Raw genomic sequence first — 25,608 nt, 5'->3', positions numbered from 1 at the left:
CAGGGACATTTTGTGGGACCTCAGGGCAGCGAGGGGAGCACTTAGGAAGAAAGGGAAGGGGGATGTTTCCAAGTGGAAGCCATATACATAGATGGGAAAGGGCTGTGTGTGTATTCAGGTTCTGGTTAGCATTTCTAGCTTGGTTGGATAGGGGAGAGAATGGTTGAGAAGGCAGTCTTGGGATTCATCTGTAGAAGGCCTTGAATGGTAGTATAGTATGTGGGCTATTGAAGGCAAAAAGCAGTTTTTAATCAGACAGGAGAGCAAGGCCTTAGCAGCTAGCATGGGCCCTGATGCCAGATGTTCAGTGAATGTTTGCTGAAATGATTTGTGTGGAGAGGGACAGGGTTGAGGAGGGCTGTGGGACTGGCAGGGAGGAACCCAAGTGACCCAGCAATTCATTGGATGAAGGGTGTGTAAATGCATTCCAGAGAGTTCTGAAACAATGATCACTGCAGCCTGGCAGAATCATGGTACCACTGATAGAAAAGGAAGCCTGGGGAGGGGGAGGGGGAGGAGAAGGGGAATTGCTCTTGATTGTTCCGGGCGTCTGGTACCTAGGGAGGAGGGAGCGCTAGAAGGAAGAGGAGGAAAGAAAAGCGAGTTTGTTGCTTCTCTGGCCTTCCATGTCTTCACAGCGGCGTCTTCCCTTCATCTCCTGCCAAATCTATATTCCTGCCAAGAACCTCAAGGATTCTTTTTCATAAGACTTGTATTTGTGCCTTATTATTCTATACCCAGGCCACGATGGGCTTTGCCAGGCAGCTCTGTGTGGACAGTGGGTTTAGGAACTCGCCATTCTAAGGAACGCGTTTGACCCTTTGTGTCAGTGTACAAGAGCGAGAGTTGCTCCTCGTCATTTTGCTCGATTACTGGCATTACCTTTATATAGACGTAACAGTGGGAGTTTGCAAATTATCTGATTTTTGACTTTTTTTAAAGTGTTTTTTTTAACATTAAAAATAGGCACAGAGTCTTTTAAATTATGCATCAGCTATGGAAACTTTGCTCCAGTCATTCTTTTTTTTTTTTTTAATTCTGTTTCCTTTCAATTTTTATATCAGTTGGCCAACAACTGGATAGGTCAGTGATTCCATATCCTTTTTGTCTTGAGAAATTTCGTGTAAATGAGGCTGAGTCTGTAATTGTCTTGAGAAACTCCTGTATTTCAAAACAAGTAATTATCCCCATTGTTTATTATGTATGAGCTAAATACTGAAATTACAATGGATGCTTTTAGTCAGTGCAAGTTAATGTGCGTGGTTAATTTTCTTCTTTTTTTCCTAATGTGGCATATTCTGTAGTAAACCCCCCTCCCCCCTGCAGACACTTGTCTTAAACTGCTGTAGTTGAGTGAGAACAGCAATGATAGTAAGGAAAGTTAAGTAAACATGAAATTAAAAAGGCCATAGTGTACATTTTGGTAAACCAAAATATTGCTTGGTGGCATAAAACCACAGATCCATTCCAAAAAAAAAAAAACAAAACAAAACATGCGGAAATGTGGTTTTGCTGTCTGTCATGCAGTCTGTTTTCAACTGTCAGAAACATACGTTGCTTTTCTGGGGTAATTTTTTTTCAAGTCTGACCACAGCTTTTAATTTCCTTTGCTCCACCCACACCTCCCACCACACCTCTACATATCTGGTGCTAATTTATAGGTGATTGAAATGTAATGCCATAATCATCAGCCACCAGAAGGGTCAGCAGTTGTGGCAAGAGTGTCTTGTCTCCAATGTGCCCAGAGCCAATGCTGTGCTTTTGGAAACTTTTAAACCCAGCACACAGTGATTGTCCTTGTTTCTCAAGGACTTTTCAATGTAAGTAAAATTAAGGCCTTGAAAAGGCAGTTTTGAAGTGCTTTTTTTTTTTTTTTGCTAAAAAAGTAGTATATTCATATTAAAGAAATTTTAGAAAGAGAAAGGATCACCCATGATCCTTCCACTCTGAAGCTAACCACTGACCTAGTACCGGTTATGCTGTGGCTGATGGAAAGTTACATCTGCCTACCCCCCATCGAAAAATACGGAGCAGTGTTCAAAGGGTGGTACATAAAACAGACAGGTGTATGTTCTGTTTCTTTTAAAAGTACAAAAAAGTTGGGGTGCCTGGGTGGCTCAGTCAGTTGAGTGTCCCAACTTCGGCATACGTCATGATCTTGTGGTTCATGAGTTCAAGGCCCACATCAGGCTCGCTGCTGTCAACACAGAGCCCATTTCAGATTCTTTGTCCACCTCTCTCTCTACACCTCCCCCATTTGTGCCCTCTCTCTCCCTCTCTCTCTTTCTCTCTCTCTGTCTCTCAAAAATAAACATTAAAAAAATTAAAGAATAAAAGTATAAGAAAGTATATGTGTAGTAAAGTAAAACCTTAGTTCTTTAAAATTAGTTTTGATTTATTGCTGGCTTAATGGTGTCTTCATCTTTTTTGTTGGCAGCACGATCCTAAGTATTTTTTTAGGTTCTCCTCTTAATTCAACTGGTAACTTCCTGTGATCTTGGTAAATTACCTAACTTTTCTGAGTCTCAGTTCTCGTCCATATCTATAAAATGAGGGGATAGGACTGGATCGCTATGCTTTATAAAAGGCTGGGACCCAGGCATCGGCATTTTTCTAAAAGCTCCAGGGTGATTCTGATGTGATTCTGATGTGCTGCAGGGTTGAGAACCAGGGAACCACTGCGGTGCTTCCCACACTTCAGTGTGGGCACCAGTCACTGAGGAAGGAGCCTGTTACAGTCAGAGTCTATTTCTGCAGGTTTGCAGTGGTGCCTCATAGTCACCGTTTGTAGTGCCCAGGTACCGCCCAAGTCGCTGGTCCACTATGTTTTGAGTAGCAAGGAACCAAAGAATTTTTAAAATTTCTTTTGTTTCGTCATTATTCTTTCCATGATGTAGTTTATATAGTATGTGGAGGAGTCCATGTCCTGCTTGAATGACACCCCCAATTTCAGATGTCAAGATTCATAGGTAGTGTGGTTTCTGCGTAACCTGTCATTGCTTACATTCCGCACGTGTGCCTCTCGAACAGTTGAGCAAACTGAAGTAGTTTTAATAGTACCTTGCTATAGGTGGCCTGACTGAACTCCAGCTGGTCGCTGGTGGGGTTGGTACCTTGTTACAGAGAAGGGAGACACTTCCATTTCTCCCTCTGCTTGCTGAGACCCCACTGTGACAGGTACTTATGCTTTCATATTCTGTCTTTTTTCTTCTCATCCTCTAGTGGCTGCCCTGCTCATATTGACCTCTAATTCCTGAGCAGTATTTCAGGGAAATGGGCACAAAAAATCATAAAGTAGTACATTTTGTTTTAACTTGACTTGTCATGTGAGCACATTCTGTGCAGGACACTTATTTATTTACTTTTTGATGTTTATTTTTTGAGAGACCAAGCGCAAGCAGGGGAGGGACAGAGAGAGAGGCAGACATAGACTCAAGGCTCTGAGCTGTCAGCGCAGAGGCCGACAAGGGGACCGAACCCACAAACTGGGAGATCATGACCTGAGCTTAAATCAGACGCTTAACCAACGGAGCCCTCCAGACACCCCCGTAAAATGTATTAAACTTAAGTTAAACCAAGCACAACTCCCGATTTTGAAGTGTCTTTTGTTGTTGAAGAAGCACAAACATCCTTAAGTGTTTGCCATGGTCCCTTCTTTAACCCTATCCTCTAGAAAGAAAAAAAGTACTGTTTATAACTGTAGTCCTTTGCAATTGGTTGTAGCCTAGCATCAGGCAGCGTGAGGTAGTGGGAAGACCCCAATGAGGACTAGGGCAACTGCAGAACTGGTTTCTAGGCCATCACCTGCCCTTAAACAGTTAAGTGTGCCTGTGGACACTTAGCTTCTCCAAGTAAACCAGGCAGGGATCAAGGAATGCTCTGTTTCCCAGGGCTCTGTTGGAGAATTTTGTTGCCTTGAAGGAGTATACTTAGCACCTTTTCTAAAGTCCCAGGCAGTAAGAAATTATAGTTGCGATGTGAGAGTGTTGCTTTAGAGCAGTGGTCACTCGGTGCGGCCTATGGACTGGCGCGTTGTCTGCGGACAGTGTGCGGTAGGTAGGTGGTCACGCTACGGAGCTCGTTACCTGGGCTGTAAATCAGCGCACTGCTGATGGGGAATGTCTTCACGGTTCCAAAACAAAACCAAAGAACAAAGAAAAAAACCCCACCTAGTTGAGCTGAGCTCAACTCTGAGTTGATTTAATCCTGACACAAGACCATCGTCTTCTTGCTGATGATGGACAACAATTTGAGGATTGGCTACTTTTCATTAGCACTGCTTTAGAATACTTAATCAGAAGGTTTATCAGGGTTGTTTTATTAGGAATGGAAAATTGGAGTTCATAAAACGAAGGAAGGTGTAACCTGAAAAATAAAAACAAGTAAATTTAAAAGCAAGTTAGATTAAAGGTAAACTCAAGTTCAAGCTGGTTAGGGACCTATGCAAAAATAACAAGTTAAGTCAAGGCAGCTGACACAGATTCGCAAGTGGAGAGCCGTTCAGAGTCCCTGCAGTTCGTGCTTTGGTTAATGCAAAACTCATTTAAATTCTTCAGAGTACTTCTGAATTCTTAATTTAATAACAGAATTTTTGTTTTTCATTTTCATCATCTACCTAATGGAAAGAACATATTTCTATAAATCTCACATAACTGTTTTCTGTAGTCTTAAATTACAAGCAGCTTTGAAATTAAGCCTGACTTCCCCTCTACCTCCCCTCCTCTCCCCGCAGGCTGCTGTTCTTTACTCTTTACTACTATATATAAAATTTACTGCATCCAGGGCAAGTATCTGTTTACCAAGAAAAGAGGAAGAGAGATCCTTTGCCAGTAGCGAAACATAAATACTGAGAATGTCTTTTCTGGGTCATAGTGCAAGAAAGTGGAGAAACAGCAAATTTTCTGGGGCTGGGCTTGTGACCTCTGTCCTCTGCCCGATCAATTGGGTGGCAGTGTTCTCTGTTATTACTCTGCCATTGAGTCTGCCCCCCAACCCTGCCCCTTTAGATCCGAAGTCCTTCCCTGGTGTAGTGTAAATTAGTGAGGGATGGCTTCTTAATTGAGAGACAGGAAGAGCCTAAGCTTGAATCGATACCTAACAATACAGCTATTCAATTTGTAGCACTATCTAATCTCAGTTCTGTTTTAGAACAGAACTACTTACCTTAAGGGATTTATTCATAAGTGTATCCTCATAAATATTTCTGCCCACCAGATACGGGCAGCTAGTATTCTTCCCATTTCATGGGTGTAGACATGGAATCCCAAATCACTTAGGGGTTTTCTTAAAAGTCATGGTTCAGCTGGATAGTAAATACAGTCATATTGGGATTTGGGACTCCATAGTTATATCATTCACAGTCTCTGGTGTGCTTTTCAAAATGTTTTTGTCATTTGAGTTAAGCTTTTTCCCCTTGCCTTTCATAACTGTCCCCCACAACAAACCTTGAAACTAGCCTTGTGACTTTCCTACCCTAATGAGTGGTAGTGCCATACCCAGGCTTTACCTGTTGGGGTCACGGATTCCATACTTCTTCTCATGGTCCAGGTCTAGGGCAGTCACAGCATGCTGCTGATTATCCCTGTGCGGTGGGTCTCCTTTCCTGACTTCCTCCGTCACCAAGCCTTATGGGGGCTTCTGGGAACTCAGGAGCACTTCCATGTCTATCCATTCATATTAGACCTTTCCTTCCTTCTTTCTTCCTTTCTTCCTTTCTTTCTTTCTTTCCTTCTTTCTTCTTTCTTCCTTCCTTCCTTCCTTTCCTTCCTTTCCTTCCTTTCCTTCCTTTCCTTTCTTTTCTTTTCTTTCTTTCTTTCTGGAGTACTTCCGTGTCTATCCATTCATATTAGATCGTCTTTCTTTCTGGAGCATATTAGATCATTTTTTCTTCTTTCTTTTTTTTCTTTCCTTCCTTCCTTCCTTCCTTCCTTCTTGGAGAGCACATGCACGTGAGCTAGAGAGGGGGAGAGAGAATATCTTTAAGCAGGTTCTATGTTCAGTGCAGAACCCAGCTTGAGGCTTGATCCCACAGCACTGGGATCATGACTGGAGCTGAAATCAAGAGTCAGACGCTCAACCGACTTGAGCCACCCACATGTGCCCCTGTACTTGGTTATTCTTTAGAGGCCCTTCTCCACTCCCGGACATCCAGCCAGTATTCCCATCATGGCAGTATCCTCTCTTTTGCTAATTTTCCCCTTTACCTTGGTGACCTTGTCCACTCTGCTCAGTAGACGAATCCCAAAGGTTTTCTACAGCCTGGATCTCTCCTCTGAGACTGTTGTATGTAACCAAGTCCTCATTTCCCTTCAGTGTCTCACAAGTACTTAAACTCAACATGTCCACAAATGACATCCCGACAAGCCTGCTCGTGGTCCAGTGATCTCTATCTATCTCAGGAAATGCCAGAACCATTCACCCAGTTTCCCAAGCCAGAAACCTGGACGCAGGTGATGACTGCCTTTCCTTCTTGCTCATTAGCCACACCCGGTCAGTTTCTGGGAATCTCCTCTCGTTCCTGCATTTGTTTATTTCTCTCCAGCTATCGGATCACGGTAAATTACTTGCCCAAGTTGCTCTTTGGCTTTATCTGTGAAATGAGGACAGAGTAATTCTCTCAGAATTGTTCTGCACTTACATGAAATATCTGCTGCAGGGGAAACTCCGTGAATGTTAGGATGATGATGATGATCGCGATCGGCATGTCTAACCACCATATATGACTTTCAGGATGGTCTAACCTGGGTGGAGATAATCTCCGTACACTGGGCTGTTGTGGATCTGCTTCTTCAGCCTCGTCTTGTGCCGCTGCTGCCCCCTTTCTTTCACTTGTCCTGCTTGTTGAATATGAACGTCCCACATCCGTGCAGCAGGCTGATCCTTTTTGGAATGCTTTCGCCCTTTTCCCTGCCTCTCTCTCTTTTCTAAGACTCATTTCACCCTCAGTTACTCAGGGAAACACAGTCCTCTGTTAAGCATTTTTAAATACCCTGCATTTTGTATTTTTTCTGTCTGTTTCATTTGCTAGATGATGGGCTCTGTAAATCCTGCCTTGTTTTGCTCCTGTTTTTCTCAGACTGTGTATATGACGCAGTGCCTGGTAGGCTCGTAGACCAGCAGTGAGAGCTGTGGAATTAGCATGGCTCACATGTAGCTCTTTCCGCAAAGCCGTCAGCCGGAAGGGATTTCTTCCACCCTCACCCCTGCATTTCAGGGCTTTTTTTCCCCATACCCCTAGGTGCCGCATGCTGTCCGCGACTGTGTTTATTTCCATTTGGCCTTTGCCTGTACTGGGTTTTAAACGCTTGAGTCCAGATTAATTCGGCATTCTCTGCTGTTTCTACCATAACTGCCTGCTTAGAGTAGGAGTGAATGAATGAGCTGGTATCTGAAAATGTCTTTTTGAGTTTCCTCAGTTTGTGGTGCTATGGGAATTCGTATTGTTCCTATTCTGAAGTTATCTTTCATCCTCCATCTTTCCTTTTGCGGTATGTTTTGTGGTTATAAATCTCTTCTATCCTTCCACAGCCACTTATATATAATCAGTAGCAAGAAAGGGGTGGAGGGCTGAAATGCACTGGAGTGTCTTGACCTCCTGTCTGGTATTTATCATAGCTTTCCTAGGAAATGCCCTTGGTAGGTCCTTGCTGCTTTGCAAATAAAGTTAAGGCTCTTTAGCGTGGCATTCAAGACCTTCCACGGTCTGACCTCACAAGCCCTTTCTGTCCTTTTTTTCCACTCTGTTTTTTATTGCATGCATCCTGTGCTCTTGCTTAATGGTATTCAATTCTGCCTGTACATTAGAATCATCTGGGGAGCTTTAAAATAATATACGGAAGAATGGGTTCTACCCCTCCAAGAGCGTGAGTTGATTGGCCTAGGGTGAGGCCTGGGCGTTGGTGTTTGTGAAGGATCCACTTGTAATGCTAGTGTAAAGTCAGGCCTGGAAACCATTGACCAACTCAGTGTTTCCCACAAAATGTGATCCCCTCTAAGAGCTTTGAGAAGAAAGGATTCTGCAAGGCAAGTCTGATTAATGCTGCATTTTCTGTCCTCCTTTCCAAAGTTTTGTAACTGAACACTATCAAATAAAAGGTCTGAGATGTCTACCAGCAAAGGAACCTGTTTCCCTCTGTTTGAGCTCCGGGTGGTGGTGGTGGTGGTGATCTGGTCAGGGAGTGCTTTATGTATACAGCACATGTTAATAACATCTGCCAAACCTGGTGTGCAACCTGCTTTGGGCCATGCTGCTTCCAGCCATATCTCCACTCTTAAGTCTGGTCTGTATTTGTCCTTCTTTATCATCTTATCCAAATCAGATCCATGTCCCGCCCCAGGCTTCTCTCTAAGACCCCCCATTTCATCTTCTTCAGCACTTCTTGTTTCTCAAATTCCCCTCCATATACTTGTATGTTTGCTTCTGTCTCCCAGCCTTGCAGCAGGAACTCTATGACAGCAGGAACCTACTTGTCTTGTTCACCCCCGTGTCTCCATTCAGCACCTAAAATAGGCCTGACAAATAGTAGGTGCCTAACAAATACTTGTTGAATGGACAGAAAGGCAGCCATACATTTGTGGGTTTGGCTTTTTCTAAGGTATACATTTAAATGTTTAAACTGCCTGCACAATTTAATTAAAAGCAGCTTGAAATACATTTGAAAAGTAACTAGGGATACAGGAGCAAAAGGGGATAGTAGGAGTTTCCTATACTTGTAATTTTCTCAACCTGTCTAGTGAAGTATTAAAAAAAAAAAAGAGGGGTGCTTGGGTGGCTCAGTCGGTTGAGTTTCCGGCTTTGGCTCAGGTCACAATCACGGTTCGTGAGTTCGAGCCCTGTGTGAGGGTCTGTGCTGACAGCTCAGAGCCTGGAGCCTGCTTCAGATTCTGTGTCTCCCTCAGAGACACAGAAAAAAAGACATTAAAAAAAAGTAAATGTAGGCGTGAGCCTGACTGTAGAGATAATGCTATTTTTCTGATTATAGAGAGACAACAGTCTGTGGTCTGGGACTCCTTTTTCTTCTTTAATTTCTTAACTAGCTTGCCACAGTGGCTTCTCGCAGCCTGTGGGGTTCACACCTCTGTGAGTCACTAGGAGAGTTTGGGTGAGGAGTCATTGACTGGTGGTGGACTTCAGTGTCCACATTGCACGAAGGACAAAACCACACAAAACCCGTCAGGAATTAGTAGGTTCTAGGGGAAAAACCTCCCCCTACAGTGAGAGTCTTCAAACAGGCTTTTCAGGGAAAGGTGGGGAGGGAGTTTGCATATTTGAATCTACAGATGGATCCCAGTGATTTCTGGCCCCTGTTTGGAAGGGATCCCATTGGTATGTTCCCTGTAGGAGTCCTCGGGCTGCAGCTCTGATGGTCCACATTCTGAGTGGGCTCGGCATGTGTGGGAGGGTGCGTGTGACCCACTAAGCCTCGATGACCAGGAACTGCTCTTTTACTTCCTTGGAGAGTGTGGATGCTGTGGCCGGCCCGGGGCCGGGTCCTTCCTTGGGCTCTGCGAGTTACCACACTGGTGTACTCTGAAGATGCCACTGTGGAGATCTGTCTTCAGCCCGTATGCAGGCCTCCCCCTGTATGCTGTCTAACAGATGGACCAGTTCAGCTGGGTGAGGGGATCAGCAGTCTGGTGTGAGTAATCTCAGGAGGCTGGAGTGGCATCTTATCATATTTCCCAAATACCTTTTAAAACACATATCCTGCTAAGGTTTTGGAATGGAAGTTGTAGTCATTTAATTATGAGTCAGGAATTGTCCAGAGTGAATTTGCATTTCCTTTTGTTACCCACCGAGATTACTTGTTACTCGTTGAGCCTCAGGCATCCTAAATGCCAGAAAAGATGTGTGTTAGGAAGGTAAACAAACCAAATGGGAGTATGAGCAGGACCTCCGGGATGGATCTTCCTTTCTGGTTGAAGTGCTCTAACTATTCTCAGCCCGAGTGCGCTTGTGGAAGATCGTAGGAGCTTCCAACCACCTGACTGAACTGAGGTTGCTTCTGTCCATCCGGGAGATACTTGTGAGCGCCTTTTGCTTAGCCCACACGGGGGCTTATAGACCGAGATCTCTGCCTTTGCTGAGCCTGCTGCCCATTTGCAGACTGCACCCCGGAGAGCCTGGCCACCCAGGGTGCCATCTGCAGACCTGCAGCGCCTGTGTTGCTTTGCAGCTTGTTAGAAGTGTAGAGNTGGGTGTTATATGGAAACCAACTTGACAATAAACTATTTGTAAAAAATAAACAAACAAACAAACAAACAATAAAAGAAGTGTAGAGACCGTCAGGCCCCACTCCAGGCTGGATATTAACAAGATTTCTGGGTTATTGGTCTGCACATTCAAGTTTGAGAAGCACTGTTCTCATCCGTGTAAACAAGAACACATGAGATTGTTTCAGATGATTCTAAATGCAGTGAAGAAAGGGCTGTAATAGGCCAGAGGATGACTGGGAGAAGGAGTCCGAGGATGGGGAGTGAAGATGTCTGAGGTGACCTTGGGCTGAGACAGAAAAGGTGAGTTGGCAGCAAGCCCTGGGAAGATCAGGCACAGGGACTCTCCCTCATGCTTGCATGGGTTATTTACCCCCATTTGGAGATTCTGTTCTTTTCTGCTCTAGCCAAGTAGGGGCACATAGACTCCATTGCCTGCTATGCCTAGACCCAGTTTGTAGCGGGAGTATTTGGCTGATCAGTGTGAGTGCAAACAGCAGAGGAGCACACCCGTGGTTCTGATAGGAGCTGGCTATTTATCAAGGCAAGGAAAGACTAAGGGGATGGAAGGGTATCTTGACAGCAATGGCTTCAGAGACTTGAAAGTTTATATGATTGGGAGGCGCGAGGGGAAGCCAGTAGAGGCCGTGCTAGAATTGAAAGGGTGAGAGGAAAAGAAGTGCTGAAGAATGTGGATATAGACAAATATTTTATGCAAAATGGAGATAAAAAGAAAACAGAAAAGAACACCTTTAGTCTAATGTGAGAGGAGAGACTGAGAAACAGAGCATGGCTCTCAGTGTACGAAAGGCGGTTTATTGCTTTCTTGGAGGTAAGTATCCTTGATGAGAACGTTTAAGAACCATTAGTGTTTTTATTTGTCTTGCTGGTTTTATTCCAGTATCCAAAGTTCCTGTGTCTTTAGATCTTTTCTACATACAGTTTAATCACATAGATCATATGGGGAAAAACCAAGGTAAATGATACTCCCCTACCATGGGCATAAGGAATATTTGTCCCTTTTTGTACTATTGCTAAGTGTGAGAATACTTAGTTGTAAATTAGCTTTCAAAGGCATTTGTGCATTTATGTCAGTAGGAAACAGTAAAGTGAAAAGAGAGTTAGTGAGAGATTGATTCAGAAACAGGAAGAGAGAAAAAAGAAATCAGAAAGTAGCAAGCAGGTCTTTGTAATGACACACTGACATGAGTGTCTTAGGATTCAGAGTAATCAGGTTCTCTGACCAGCACCACCATGTTCCGTGAAGGCTAAGGTTAAACTCACCAGAGAAGGTCATTTTCTCTCCCTGCTCCTGACATCCCACTTTTCCCTCCCATCTTTTTCCCCATTTTCCCCTCCATTTCCCTCTGGTGGAATGGAACATAGTCACGATAACATTGGTCACAGTGTTTTTCAGACTTGAGAACCGAAATGATTTGACCTTGTAGGAGCAGTTGGATGTCTGGCACAACCATCATTGTTCTTAACCTTGATAATATATCACTCTCAACACTTGGAGCAGTATTTAAACAATAACGAGAGCCCAGAAGGTAGAGTAAGGATAATAGGCAACTATCTGGGATTTCCCTTAAAGACCTGGAAAGCTCAAGAGATGAGAGGAAAGGGCACTTTTTTCTAATCATTGCAAAAACACTTCAGTAAAACACAGCCTTACCTTTGGGGGGCGGATTGGAACAGTTTCCATGAAATGTAGGCATCCCTCCATACTCTTCAGGAAAGGCATCGTCCTGAGTATTCTTGCACTAGCGCCACAAACGGTAGCACCTGTATATCTTGGTAGGACAAACAAATGAGTTACTTCATTGTATGCAATTAACTGAACTACATATTGGGTACTTTATAGCATTTTTAGGGCTCAGTAAATTACCATAAACATGAGTTCGAAACACAAAGCAGATCGACACCGCTTTGCGGTATTCCTGTCAGTATAATCATTGCTTTAGTTCAACTCCCTGGGGGAGGCGGAGGTTGGGTGGTGGCTAAAAATTAGTTGAATATTGGCACTTTCATATCATTCAAGGAAAGACTAATTGAGTACTCCTGGACAGTATGTCTTTCTTATTAGAGGAAGTGGGGATGATGGGATGATGAGCGCTTTTAAAAGTCTTAATACTTGCACCAAAAAAAAAAAAAAAAGTCTTAGTAATTTGAATCAGTCCTTTATGGAAACTGATAGATGTTTTACTATTAACTTGATTCTTACAATGGTATCACTTCATTTATTGCTCTATTAAGCAATATAAAATATTTTGTGCAAGATAAGTACCTGAACTAAAATAAAACTGAGGTATCTTGTTTACCAGCTTGCCATCAATGCAGACTGTACCTTTGATCTGAATGTCTATGCCTTATTCCAATCTGGCTTTTCTTTTTTTAATACATAAAATTAGTTTTGTCCATTATATGTTCTTTCTTTTGTAAAGTTGAATTTTGATGACAAGATAAAATCTGGGTTGTCCGTTTTGAGAAATAGTCCTACTTGAGTATTTTTCCTTATGTTTAGTCTGGATTTTTAGTAGATCTGAAAGAATTTCTGATTACTCCTCTGATGTTTTAATATAGGGGCAAGCTGGATCACTTCTTGATGTTAGGCCACTTCTCAGAAAATTTGGAACAGATCAATGAACAAATGAAGATAATTTTCTGATTAAAATTAAAAAATTACAATCTGGTTCTGGGTGAAGGAGAGGCTTGCAAGATTGTACTTCAGAAAGGATTCAGATGCAATAAGAACTTTTTCATCACTTTTTAAAAGTGTTTTATATAATTGGTGAATGTATGTTCGTGATAAAAACTGAAAAAAAATAGTCTCTCTTGAAAATGGTTTTGGCAAAGAAGCTACTGTAAAAAGCAAATTAATTGTGAAATGTTATTCTTCAAGAATGTTTTTCTGGAACTGTAATTGTTCATGTTTTGTTGTTGTTTTCTTATTGGCTGCTGAAATGGTTTTTTATTTCAACAGTACTGTGTAGTAAGGTGGCTCCTATTTTGGTGAGAGACTAAAACTCCAAGAAATATTTTTTTAAACCAATAATTGCTTCTGATACATCTTTTTGATTACTAAAATAAAGTTATCTATACTTTCTTTCAAGTTAATTATGTCATAAAAATAAAATTTGTTTAATTTTTTAAGGAAATCATCTAGGCGGAAGTAATCTAAATAAAAAATTAGATTTTTATTATATTACAACTATTTGAGGGGATGTAATTCAATTCAAGGGTAGGCTTAACCAGTGTTTTGTCTTATTTAAATGACTCATGTCATTTGTTGTAAGTGATAAAGAAAATATGTATTTGATACCGTGTTCTCCAGGATTTGTTACTTTTTTAATCTAGTGATTGATATGTGGCATTCTTTTCAGTGCCTGATGTTGCTTTCCCATGTTGCAAGGTAGTAGTTAATACATTTTCCAATAGCTCTTGAGTTCGAGTGTGAAGAAAAAAGGGATGAAAGCTTTTTGCCTGTATTTTTTCTGTTCCATGATGAACTAGTGCTGCTAGGCCACTGGCCATTTCTATTTAGAGTTGCTTAGACTTTCAGCATTCATGTGCCAAGTGTTGGGTGCACAGCCAAGGCATTTTCATAGAATGCCCTTTTCTAAACCATTTTGCCCAGTTTGGGGGGGGTGTGTGTGTATGTGTGTTGGGGGGGTGGTCATTTGTTCTTTTTTTTTGGATGGTTGCATAAAGGTGGGAAATTACAGGAGCAGTTCATAGAATGGTAGTGAATTGAGGGAAGGAAAATATTATATGTGAAACTTACTTTTAAATGACCATCTTGATGGCTAGAGGAAGACATATAGAAGTATCAAAGATTATTAATGGATTTGGCAAATTATGGCTGTGAAAACAAATTACTTTGTTATGTTTTGGCACAAACAATTGTCCTTTCACTGGGGCCATTAATGCCATTTTGGAATATCATGGGCATCTACTGACAGGAGTCTGGCGGCGTCCTGTAAGGCCCCAAATACCACGGGAACAGCCAGCAGCTCTGACAGCAGTATTTCAGAAGCCTTGCTCGTTGAAATGGGTGATCTGTGAATGTACTTGCTCAGGGAAGCATGAGCCACATCGCCTATCAATCTGATTGGAAGCTGCAGTCCTGGCATAGGCTGATGGATAGCAGATTAGAGCCCTGATTAACCATGTGATTCGAAGACCGGGGATATATTGTCTAAGCAAGATTCATCAGACGCAATCAGAATTTCAAGTGGTCAGATGAAATTCAAATGGGTATTGTGGCTTTTCCTCCCCTAGTGCTTTTCCTCCTAGGTTGCCTTTTTCCCCTCTCTCTTTCCCCAAAGCTGAAAAATACTTCTTTGATGAATCTGCTCCTTACCCTAAAGCTGTCTGTCTGTTATTCATCAGAAAGCAGGTCGCAGTTCAGTGAGCAGAAGAAAAGATTTTAATAGAAGCTGTGCCAAGGGCTGTAATGCATCATTTTAGGGCCCTAATTACATTACAATGACAAATATCAATGGTGACAACAGCAATAACCTACATCCTTTAATGGCTGTGCTGGAAAAGGAGTTTGGGCCCCTCGCCATTAGATTAGACTCAGTTTCAAAACACAGGCCATTAGAAGTGTGTGTCCACAGCATTATTGGCTGATCACTGAAGCCCAGTGGAAAGGCCTGTAAATAAATGATGCCTCCCGAAAGCCGGGTCCTGTGGGACAAAAGAGACAAAATGAGTTGACCATGGAAGCAGCAGTGTTTCCGAGGCAACTTCAGCTTTCAAAGTGAGGAATGACCTGCTTAATTTTATGAAATCACACACACATCCCACCCCCCCTGCTGCCAATTAGCCAGACCATGAAAAATCCATTGGCATGACAACTTAAAGAAATTAAGAAGTCTTTTAAACAAAAGGAAACCTATAAAGAAAAAGTTTGGAAGATCCTCCCCTTTTTCTGTTTTGTATGTTAATATACATGAATAAATGAACTTTTTTACATTTAGTCTTAAGAATATGCAGTGTGATTCCCCCCCCCCCCCTCNCCATGCTTAGACTTAAAATAGCCTGGTCCAAAATTGAAGAGGCCAAATAAATACCTTTGGCCTCTATTTTGCCTGATGAGTAAGTTTCCTTAGAGTAGTCTTTATTGCCTAGATTATGTAGGCAAACTAAAGAACTCCGTTTTCTTATGTGCCCACACATTTTTAAACCTTCCTAGCAAGGGACTATTTTATTTATGTAAACAACATAATGAGGAAAATATGCTTGGCAGATGGTTCTAAGCATTAGAATCATCAGTTTGGTCTGCCCCAAAGTGTCTCATTATCTTTTATTCTCTCCCCCTCCACCTCTCCCTACAAAAAGCTTAACAACTAAATGCCTTTGAGATGCAGTGCTTTCGGTCTGGTGAATGCTACTCTATTTTCTTGGCTCACACAGGAATTTCACCCCATAACCACTGTGGTATGTCCGTCCAGGTGGAGAGTGGTTTGGTGATTCCCAATGCAGCTTTTCATGGTGGTTTAAGCATTCTTAAAGGATCCCTAAATGCTCCATGGGGCCAGTGCAGCAAATTAAATCAGGTCAGCGCAGTTGGGTCCTTATTCACTGCTGCATATTGGTGCTGGGGTTTTGTCCATTCTGTTAGGAATGCAGACTGGGATGGAAAGCTTAGGTTTGAAACTTCCTTCATGGTGAATTTGTGTTTTGGCTGGCAAAGTTTTTAAGGTGCCGGCATTTAAAAGATTGCATAGCTGCAAAGTCAAAAGGTTTGCTGATGAAAGAAGGGAACCTAGATTGCACAAGTAGAGTGTCGCTGTCATTCTGGTAATGACTTTGCAAGAAAAAGAGCATTTTTGTCTGCTTACAAAATGAGAAACTGACCCTGGATGGACTTGATTTTAAGAATGTCTCAGGAATAGTAATTGCTTTACATTTTCTTCCTCTCGACACTTCTGTGCTTTCACCCCACCCCATCATTAAAATGTAAGCTGTTTTGTATGTATGTGTATAGAAAAATTCGGTGCTTACGTGTCCCATACCGAAGTATATAAGCAACCATCTGATAATACAAATTAAGATGAACATCAGTGAAGCTCTGGGTAGATTTTTAAAGAAAAGTTAGTGGGGATATGTCTTTTTTTTTTCTTTTAAACTTACTGTACTATCCTATTGATAGAAAATTTCTATTACTTGAAAACATTATTAGAGAATAGACTCTATTACCAGATATTGCTGCGACCTCGCAGATCTGTAGTACAGGAATAAATAACGTTCCCAGCGTTAGTTTTCATATACATACAAATTGCTTTCTGCTAAGTCGAGGAAAATTTTACCATGTTCTACACCTCTGCACAGTGAAAACCCTGGTGGGACGCATGTGGAAATTTTCATGATTGAAGAAAATGCACTGTTTCTCAACAATTTATAACTAAGTGTCTGAATTCATCCACTTATTTGAGTTGGTTGGGTGCTATCTTTTGGGAGGTTGGGGACTTGAAAGCAAAGACCCCAGCTGTAGGAATCCAGTGAGTTACTAATCGAGAGAAATTGGGATGGTGGGAAGAATGTATCTGTACTATCAAAACTCTAAAAACTCCAGGTTTTATGAAAAAAATACATCAGAATGAACAAGGGTCCTGTTGAAGGCTTTTGAAGACTGATTCGCAGTCATGAAAATTAAATTCCTTCTTATGTTGTCCTGGTGCTTGAAGGTTGACTTTTTAAGATGAATGCTGGTTAATAAATCGTGCTATTAATGTGGCACTGTTGTCACTGCCTCTTTTTAATGGGCTTGCTGATGAGAGTTTTCCTCTTCCTAAGGAAATATGCCAGCCAGAATATAAAGTGTGTTTTAATATCATCCTGTTAATATTTCTGGAATTTGTAACCAGCTGACTGTTCTCTTTATTGCTTTCCTTTCCTTTTTATTTTTTATTTTTATTTTTATACAGGCTGAGATTGTCAAGAGGCTGAATGCTATCTGTGCACAAGTCATTCCCTTCCTGTCCCAAGAGGTAAGGCGGTTGGTTTGAGGCGCTGCGCCAGAAGGTGCCATTTTAGTGGTTTTGCAGAAAAGAGATTGCGGAACTGTCTCTTTGGCCTTGTCCGTCTCTTGGTGTTTGTATGGCCCATTTCTAAGATACAGTGTTCACATTCCAATGTCTACACCTTATTAACATTCAGCGGAATATAATTGTGTTCATATAATGGAACATTTTCTAATGTGTGAAGCAAAATCCAATTGTTAAAATGTTTTGCTGTCATTGGACGATGTAGTGTTGCTAGAATTGTGACTGGTTTTCATAATGGCATCTAACAGGGTTGATTGAAAACTTACCCAGAAGGGCTTGTCCTACATTTTTGTCACTGGGCTTTAAGCGCTGGCAGAAGACCTATCCATAGGAAGTGCTTTATATTGTAAACGGTAACTAATGTAACCTTTGGCCGCCTACTTTACAAAGGTTACCTCTTACTTGATGAATTACCTGATGAAGCCTTAGCACCCTGTGCCCTTGGAAAAAGACATGGGGGTGGGGTGGGCTCCGTGCTCTGCGTATCTCAGACCTCGTGCATGGCCACGACCTGTTGTGTAGCTCACACACTTCCTCTTGCTCCCCACCAGTGGAAGTGCACACTATCTGCACACGCACTCGTGTTGGAACAAGAAGGTGCAGTTCTAATGTGTGGTGGCTTCCTTGTGGCTTTCTTCTTCTCCTCTGGTTTGCTTGCTTGCTTTTGGTAGATACAGAGTTTAGGTGAAAGTGCTAGAAAGAGATCATTGTCACTTCGGGATTACTGAATCCTTCCTTTGCTCAGGTCAGATGAGCCGTCAGAAGGCAAGCAACTCACTCGTGGACTTGCACCGCAGAGCTCTGTGCCGCGGGCGAGGAGCACTCTCCTCCCAGCCTTCGCCTCTCTGGATGTGTGGTGGCATTGCTTTCCAGGAGAGCGGTCCATGTGCCCACCGCAAGCGTGCAGCGGGTATTCGAGCACGGGCGTGTATCAGATACGCGGATTCCTCTGCGACTTTTTATTTGGTTTGAACTAGGTTAGACCTTGGTAACCGTGGGTACCCTTCGTCGGATATATATCCCACGGAGGTGCTCATATTCACACACCGTGAACCCGAGTTAACATGCTGATTTCAAATGCTCTTCTGGACCACAAACAACAAAGGATGAGCTGTCTTTCTCCCCCGTTAGCTGTGACCACAAAACCATGGCCCACTGTATCCCCATTTACCCATTTCTACTCAGGGTTTGCTTTTGTGACTGGATTGGGTGGAGTGGGAGGGAGAGTTAAGAGGCCTGTTGCATTTCTTTAGGAAGCAGAGCCACGCTTGGCCCAGTCCAGACCAGTGTGTATTTCTTCCTAGTTGAGGTGGCTCTGCTTCATGGAGGTAGAGGAGAGGAAAGATGTGTAGCCCACAGAGCCGTAACCATGCTGAGGTGTTCTATCCCAAGGTGGAGGGGAGAGTTTGCACGACCCCCGAGGTAGGATTAGACTTGAGGCCTTTGCAGGCATACATCCTCTATATATAATCAGTGGAAGAGCTTATTCCCAAGGCATTTTTGCAGGATCTGTGGGGTTACACGCAGAAGTGCTAGGAGGTTGTGGGGGTGTTAGTGGAGCTGATTGACAGAGAGGTTGCTTTTCCACATGAGTTATGTTGTTTGTGCAAGCAGGTCCAGCCGGGAGGGAGTGTATAATGGTAGTGGTGCTGAGCAAGACTGGACTGGAATTAATTGGCTAAGGAAGTTGGACCCCTCAGAGGAAAGCCAAGGGGAGATACTCGCAACTCCTTTCCTCTGCGTTAGGCTGGGAAGAGGGCATCATGATCTCACCACTTACTGTTTATTTCCCTGAAACTTTTGACATTTCTTGGTTGCAGTCCTTGATTTGTGTGTAATGAATGACCTGTGTCATAAATTTTCTGACTCCTGATTCTGTGTATATCTTTTCTTTTGCTTACTTTGGACTTAATTGGCTCTTCTTTTTTCAGTTCCGTAAGGTGTGTTGTCTATCTTTCAATGTGTGGGCCGCAGACATGTTTGTTCCTGTCTAACCCAGGCCTCTCTGATGTTTTGTGTCTGAGCATTGCCCACCTTGTTTCATCTTCTGGGCATTCTGCGAGCATCAGACTCCTCGCTTCTATCCCGAGGCCAGATGGACCGTAATCTGGAGGGAGGGGAGGAGGCAGGTTATTAGAGGAAGATGAATTCTATTTCCTGTCTCTTCAGAGGCATGGAAAATCACTCTTGCATGGCTGTGAGCGTCACTCGGTGCCAGGACTGAAGGCTCTTAATCTGATCTTTTAACACCGGCTCTCTGTGTGACAGTCCCACTGCCAAAACGGCAGCTGTGGCATTAGATTTTTATTTTAAAACGTTTTATTTAAAAATTAAGTGATTGTATTTAGAAAAAAAGAAAAACATTCCCTGAAGACTAGTACATAAGCTATAGGACGGTGGCTGAGGGATTTTTTTTTTTGAGTTTGACAGCAACAAGAGGTAAATTCACATACTTTGAGAAGTCTGCTTTTAATTTAGCCCCCATGTGCTCATCATTGTACCTGCTGAATATTGCTTGTGACTAGTGTACCCTTTCTTCTAAAATTTAGAAACACTACCTATAATACTGAGTGGTAGTTATTAAATACACGTAACGCAAGTTTTAAGGCAGGTCTTTTTTTTTTTTTTTTTTTAAATCAGTTGTGTAAGTGTAGTTCAGAAGTACTTGAAACGTGCTGACGTATCTCAGGAAACAGTCACGGAAAAAAAAATTTTCCTGTCAGATTTCACAAAAACATTTTTTAGAGTTACGGCCAATATGTATTTTACCGATGTGCTTGTTGCAGTCATATACAACTGCTTCCGAAGTCCCAGACATTAGACAAAAGATATTGCCAAGTTTTGTCATTAAAGTGAGTCCGTATCACATACGATTCTAAAAATTTTATAGGATCCCTAATGCCAGAATTTAAGGAAAGCTTATGAGGTTTTTTCCGTTTTTTTTCCTCCTACTTTCTTTTGGCTTTTAGGAATGGGTAAGACTGATGTCTGTTCTCAAATCTGCCCTCAAATTTCCTCTTTAAAAGGCAGATCTCAGTGTAGTAAGTGGGAAGTTCTTCCCTCTCCTGCTTCGGGTCTCCTTTGCAGGGGAGGAGCTATAAATAATCAAGTCCCCGTTGGCAGTCCATAAACGGGAGATGCCAGAATGATGACAGTTGGATCTGGGTCGAGTCCTGGCCTCCCTGTTACAACAAATTGCAAAGCTTACTCTAACCAAGTAAAGCTGGGTGACCTTTAGCAAGTGGTTTGCCTCTCTAAGCCTCAGTTTCCTTATCTGTACATGAGGTTAATAATAGCATGGGATGCATGCTGTCACCGCGAGGATTACTTGGGATTACCCACGTGCAGCTTAGCACGCATAGCCCTGCCGGCTGCCGGGCGGCAGTAGGGCCAGTGCAGTGGAGCAGCAAAGCTCTGAGTTTCCTTTTCGAGAAGACCTGGAACCAGCTCTCCCTCCCCTTGTCAGTCACTGCCTTTTGGAAGAATGAATTAGTTATCTTCCTCTCTAATGTCCTTCTTAGAGAGGAAAAAAAAATGTAAATTAAAACTGAACCCAGGGCTGTGAACTAGCTAAAAATCTCAGTGAGACATATTAGGTAGCCCCAAGGGTAATTCTCTTCTAGCTCCAAAAATTAATTTTCCAGTTTAGCAACGCCCGAATCTTCCCAGGCTGCAAGTGAAGATCCAAACGGTGTTCAACCTGTAGAGCTCACCTCCAGAGACGCAGTGGTTTTGGACGGGGTCTGTGCTTTACCCACAACACTATCTAGAAAAACAGACTTCTCAGTCCAGTTGGGGACTGGCTGTTCTCAAAATACCTGGTTGCTTTGCTCAAGTTGGTTTTGTTTTTACGAGTAGCTTGTAGATGGACTCTCTCTCCATCAGTGATTTCAGGATCAGTGTCTTATAGACCCATAGACTTTATGGGTGCTAGTAAGTTCGGATTTACCTCCAGTACTCGCCCCTCAGCCCCTGGTTCTCATTTCTTGAGTGACTTAAGTGGAAGGAGAACTGCTTAGGAGGCTGGTAGAGGAGCCCTGTAGACTCGTCTCCAGGCTGAGGCCAAGTCATGGCAGAGCCCGGCTTTGGGGGCTGGGCATACTAGCAACTGGCTGTTTCTTTCCTTGTGTGTGAAAGTTTTGATTTAGTAAATGAAGTAAAGAATTTAAGCCATTCTTTTGACCACATTTGACATAGTTCTCTGGTCATTGGAAATTTTAGGGCATAAAAGGGAAATTAAGAGTGAAATTTTTTCAGTCTTTTATTTTTCTCTTAGGGACAAGAGACCATTCCAAATTGAATGCTTTCTGGCGCAAATTTAATTTTAACTAAAAACTTGGTTTTTGTTACCCTGTTAGCCCATCTGATGAGTAGAACCAAATAGCGTTTTCTTCTAGAATTCTGTAGATGTATTTGGGTGCTCTACATTGCACATAGATAGTAGAAAACAGTCCACAATTACATGGTAGTGATAATACATGTTGATTTAAATTCCAATTACAAAAGGCAAGAATAGCCCTGATGCATCAATTTCTATTTTGCACATGCCATAGATTTGGTCCTTCTGATTTGATGGAAAACATACGCCTCCTGCAATATGAAATAGGAGTGTATCTCAGATGCTGTATTGTTGGTACCTGGGCTAAGAGGGGACTGAATTACTCTGAACCACATTTTGCATGTGTAGAATAATTGTAAAATGGAAGTTGAAAAATGTGATCAGTCACTTTCATATTGTGCCTCAGGGAGGAAATGAACAAAATACAGTGGTTACATGCACTGGTGGCGGTGTTCTCGCCTCATAATGGCACCAGGTTAACTCATCTTATTGCTTGTTAACTTTGTAAGGAATCAATGGCTTGTGATAACATGGTTTGATGTAGGTGAGCTTGGCTGAAATCACCAGAGAGCCCCTGATAAGTACGCAGTGACACCTGTAAGACCATCTTCAGAGTTGGTTCCTTAAATGCCAGCAGCCTTCACAGGACACATCTGCTCTGCAGTCAGGGCTGTTTTGTCAGTGCTGGTAATGTGTTACCACAATGCTATATATCTAAGGAATGTTCTCAAATGACTAATATACCTAGATTGGGACTTTAATGGATTTTTGTCTCATTTTCTGATTACTCACGTTGGCTAGCCTTTCACTTAAATCTGGTTTGTGTTGTTATTTTTTCTTCCACACACTACTGAATGAGGCATCAGGGAATATAATCCTGTCCCATGTGCCCTGGTTTGACCAGTTGGCTTGTTCTGTGTGATTGACCGTGCATTTTGGTGACAGTTGGATATTTGGTGAGATCCTTATTACTTGCTGAGGGCAAGCGGCATTATGCCCTGCTTGCCCTCAGCAAGTAAATGATTTTCAGGAGGGAGAACTTTTCTGCAAGTTTTCATGTTGGCCTCCGTTCAAAGGCAGCAATGCCAAGCGCTGTGTCTGTATGTGTCTAAAAAAATTAAGGTGCATTTGAGGAACCTCCTCATTTCTTTGACTTTCAGTTAGATAGTGATTGGGTTGTTACCGGAGCTAAGCTTTAGAATAGTTTAAATAGATTTAAAATACTTTAAATAGAACTTGAAATGTCTAATATAGTAGCCAAAGCCATATGTGGCTATTTAGATTTAAATTAAAATTAATCAAAGTTAAGTAAGGTTACAGGTTAAGTCACATTAGCCCTATTTCAAGTGCTCAGTATCCACCTGTATGTGACTAGTGGCTACCATGTTATTAGCACAGATTTAGAATGTTTCCAACATTGCAGAAAGTTCTGGTGGAAAGTACGGGCTCTAGAACTTACTGGACAAGTCTGTGAAGAATGCTCTGTCCTTAATGTGGCTGAGAATGGAGATGGTGAGACTAAATGGTCCGTAGGAAAAAGCCTTGGGTGGCATTACCCAAGCTTTAATACCACGTTCCACAGCCAAAATTGTTTGGAAAACCCTGCATATAGGTTCACTCTCTTTGAGATTTGAAGCTCAGGGAATATCTGCCGTTTACCAGGTATCAGCCAAATTAAACCCAGTGGGTTTTGTTTTTGTTAAGTAACACCTAATTTCTTGTCAGACTAACATTTCTTAGGCTACCACTGAGGAAAAGCTGATTCGAAGTTAAAGCTTATTTGTGCTAGTAAACTTGGTAGAGTTGCTGAAAAGGCTTAGTAGGATTTTAGCCTGACTTACTGGACACAGAGTGACCCTTTCACTCAGATTTGACTCACTTAGCCATACCGAATATTCTGTCTTGTCACCTAGAGTGCAAGAGGCGTGGTCAGAGGATGAGTGGCCTAGAGCCAGTGGCCTGGGGTTATTTAACCTGGAGTAGAGAAGGTGAAAACATATGTTAATGATAATGTCATTTTCATGTTCTTGAAGTGCACTCCAGGGGAGGAGGATGTGGAGGCAAAATTGGGTCCCGTGGAAGAAGTTCTGATTTCTAATCAGGATTAGAGCCCATTATCCCCAAGTGGGAGAAGCTTGTACATGAGGTAGTGAGGTCCCTTCCAGAGGATACGATGAAGCAGAGACTACTTGTTGGGTGTGACAGAGGAAACGCTTTTGGCCTGTGGTTGATACTGTGACGCCACCACCCTGATGCCCTCTGCCGGGGCAGCCTTTAGAAATCTATAGGCATTGGGAAAGGTGCTCGGTTTGTTGTTACAGTGCCTGGGGCACTCCTGCCGCCTGGGTCCATGATTACTGAGGGCCTTTCTCGTTCTGAGTGAGTGGCTTTTTAGTACTTGTGGCTGATGAGTCTGATGAGCGGGAGGGGCATTTGGTCCAAGTTCAGGCTTCTATTTCACCCTAGAATCTGGCTTTAGCTTTCTACGTGTTCTCCCTCCTGTCTGGTTCACCTCCCTGTCATCCAGCTCCTTTACTCTGCCAGGTCCGTCTTCCTAAAATGCAGAACTGATAGCACTCAGCTGCTTTAAAATTTGTAACAACAAGTGGCTTCGCCCAGATAAAGTCCCAAGTGTTTTGCATGTCATGCAAAGCCCATCAGCGTTTGGGCTGCTCCCGCCTTACACATGTCCCTTACACGAGTACATGATTTGGTCGGGTGTGCCCATGCCCTGCTCACGGGACTCCGCGTGCTGGCCTCTTTTCTTTCTGTGGATGCGTCTTCCATGTGCAAGTTTTGCACGTGTGTCTTGTCAGGCTCTAGAAGGCTGCCAGAATCCTATCTTGCGTTTGTCTCTCTCAACTTTTCCCCTTCCCTACTCTTCTCTCGCAGCCACCCATTCATTCTCTTCCTTGACAGAAAAAACCCTTTCTCCTTCGGGAGCTTCTCCAGGGCTCTTCTCTCTGCTGGGGGTTCTCTTCTTGCTTCACCCACAGAACTCCTGCACATCCTTCATGTCTTGGTTAGGGTCAGCTTCCATCCGGATCCTGCCCCCAGCCCTGAATTCCACGAGATATTTCCCCACTAAGTGCGTAGCATCCTGTAAGTTTCTTCATGGAAATTACCCTCCAGTTGTAATTACCAAGCCTCGTGAGTATTACTCGTTCACCAAGTGTCTTGTTCGTGACTCAAGTCGTAGTTCCTACCACAGTTGTCTGGTGCACGGTAGGTTCTTAATAAATAATTGAATGAGTGAATAAGAATGCAGACCTTTCCCCATGCTCCAGAAAGTATGCTGGGCATTCCTTCCTACAACCTCCCCGAATATTTTCTGCGCTGCGTTCTGTGTAGTAGAAGATGCTCAATGTCTGGGAGTGCTCCCCGCAGTAGTGAGGCCATGTTCTCAGCTGCTCACTCTTGCATCTCCACATGTCAGGAACATCAGTGGTTTATTGGAAAAAATCCTACTTCATTTTATACCTCTGCCTTTAACTCCCCACTACCCCTATCGATAAGGGAGGTAAGGAAGGGGGTATTTAAAAAAAAAATCTAAGTTGTAACATAGAGGGTTTTTTTTTCTTGTTGTTATTCAAAGTACTGCATCTATTGCCATACCCAACAGCATTGGCCTGGCAGGCATTGTCATTGTATTCTCTTCCCAGAAACATACATTAAATACCTGTCACACGTGTCGGTGGTTTGTTAAGGTCTGTTTCTCAGCTGGCTTTGTTGGACTTAGGACTTACATTGTTTCTGCCTCTTTCTTGTTAAAAAAAAAAATTATTCTCAGTACTTTCTGGAACAAATGCAAAAAAAGATTTTATGATGAAAGTTAAGTAGGTGGTTGACTTAATGTATAGAATTTCATTTTTGTGGCCTTCCCCTCCCCCCCAATCCATGCTTGTATTTCTTAAATCACAGTATTTAATTGAGATATAACTTACACATCATAAAATTCATTTGTTCTAAGTGTACAATTCAGTGAGCTTTTAGTAAACTTAG

At 42.6% G+C, this 25,608-nt stretch overlaps 1 protein-coding gene across 10 annotated transcripts in view; it reads left to right on the top strand.

Moving 5' to 3' along the window:
• LOC144227666 (transducin-like enhancer protein 4) overlaps window positions 1–25,608 on the top strand; it is a 142,931-nt gene that overhangs the window by 15,647 nt on the left and 101,676 nt on the right. For 7 of the 10 annotated variants that reach the window (XM_077759349.1, XM_077759343.1, XM_077759342.1 and 4 more), the window contains one exon: window positions 17,148–17,210. The exons of the other annotated variants lie outside the window; for them this stretch is intronic. In XM_077759349.1, the coding sequence (XP_077615475.1) occupies window positions 17,148–17,210 (63 nt within the window). The remainder of the gene's footprint in view (window positions 1–17,147; window positions 17,211–25,608) is intronic. 10 annotated transcript variants of the gene reach the window in all.

This window comes from Crocuta crocuta, unplaced genomic scaffold, assembly GCF_008692635.1.
Source record: "Crocuta crocuta isolate KB4526 unplaced genomic scaffold, BGI_CrCroc_1.0 scaffold41, whole genome shotgun sequence".
In the NCBI taxonomy this organism is placed as follows: domain Eukaryota; kingdom Metazoa; phylum Chordata; class Mammalia; order Carnivora; family Hyaenidae; genus Crocuta; species Crocuta crocuta.
The sequence above is the reverse complement of the archived record's forward strand: the minus strand, read 5'-3'. Positions and strand labels throughout refer to the sequence as shown.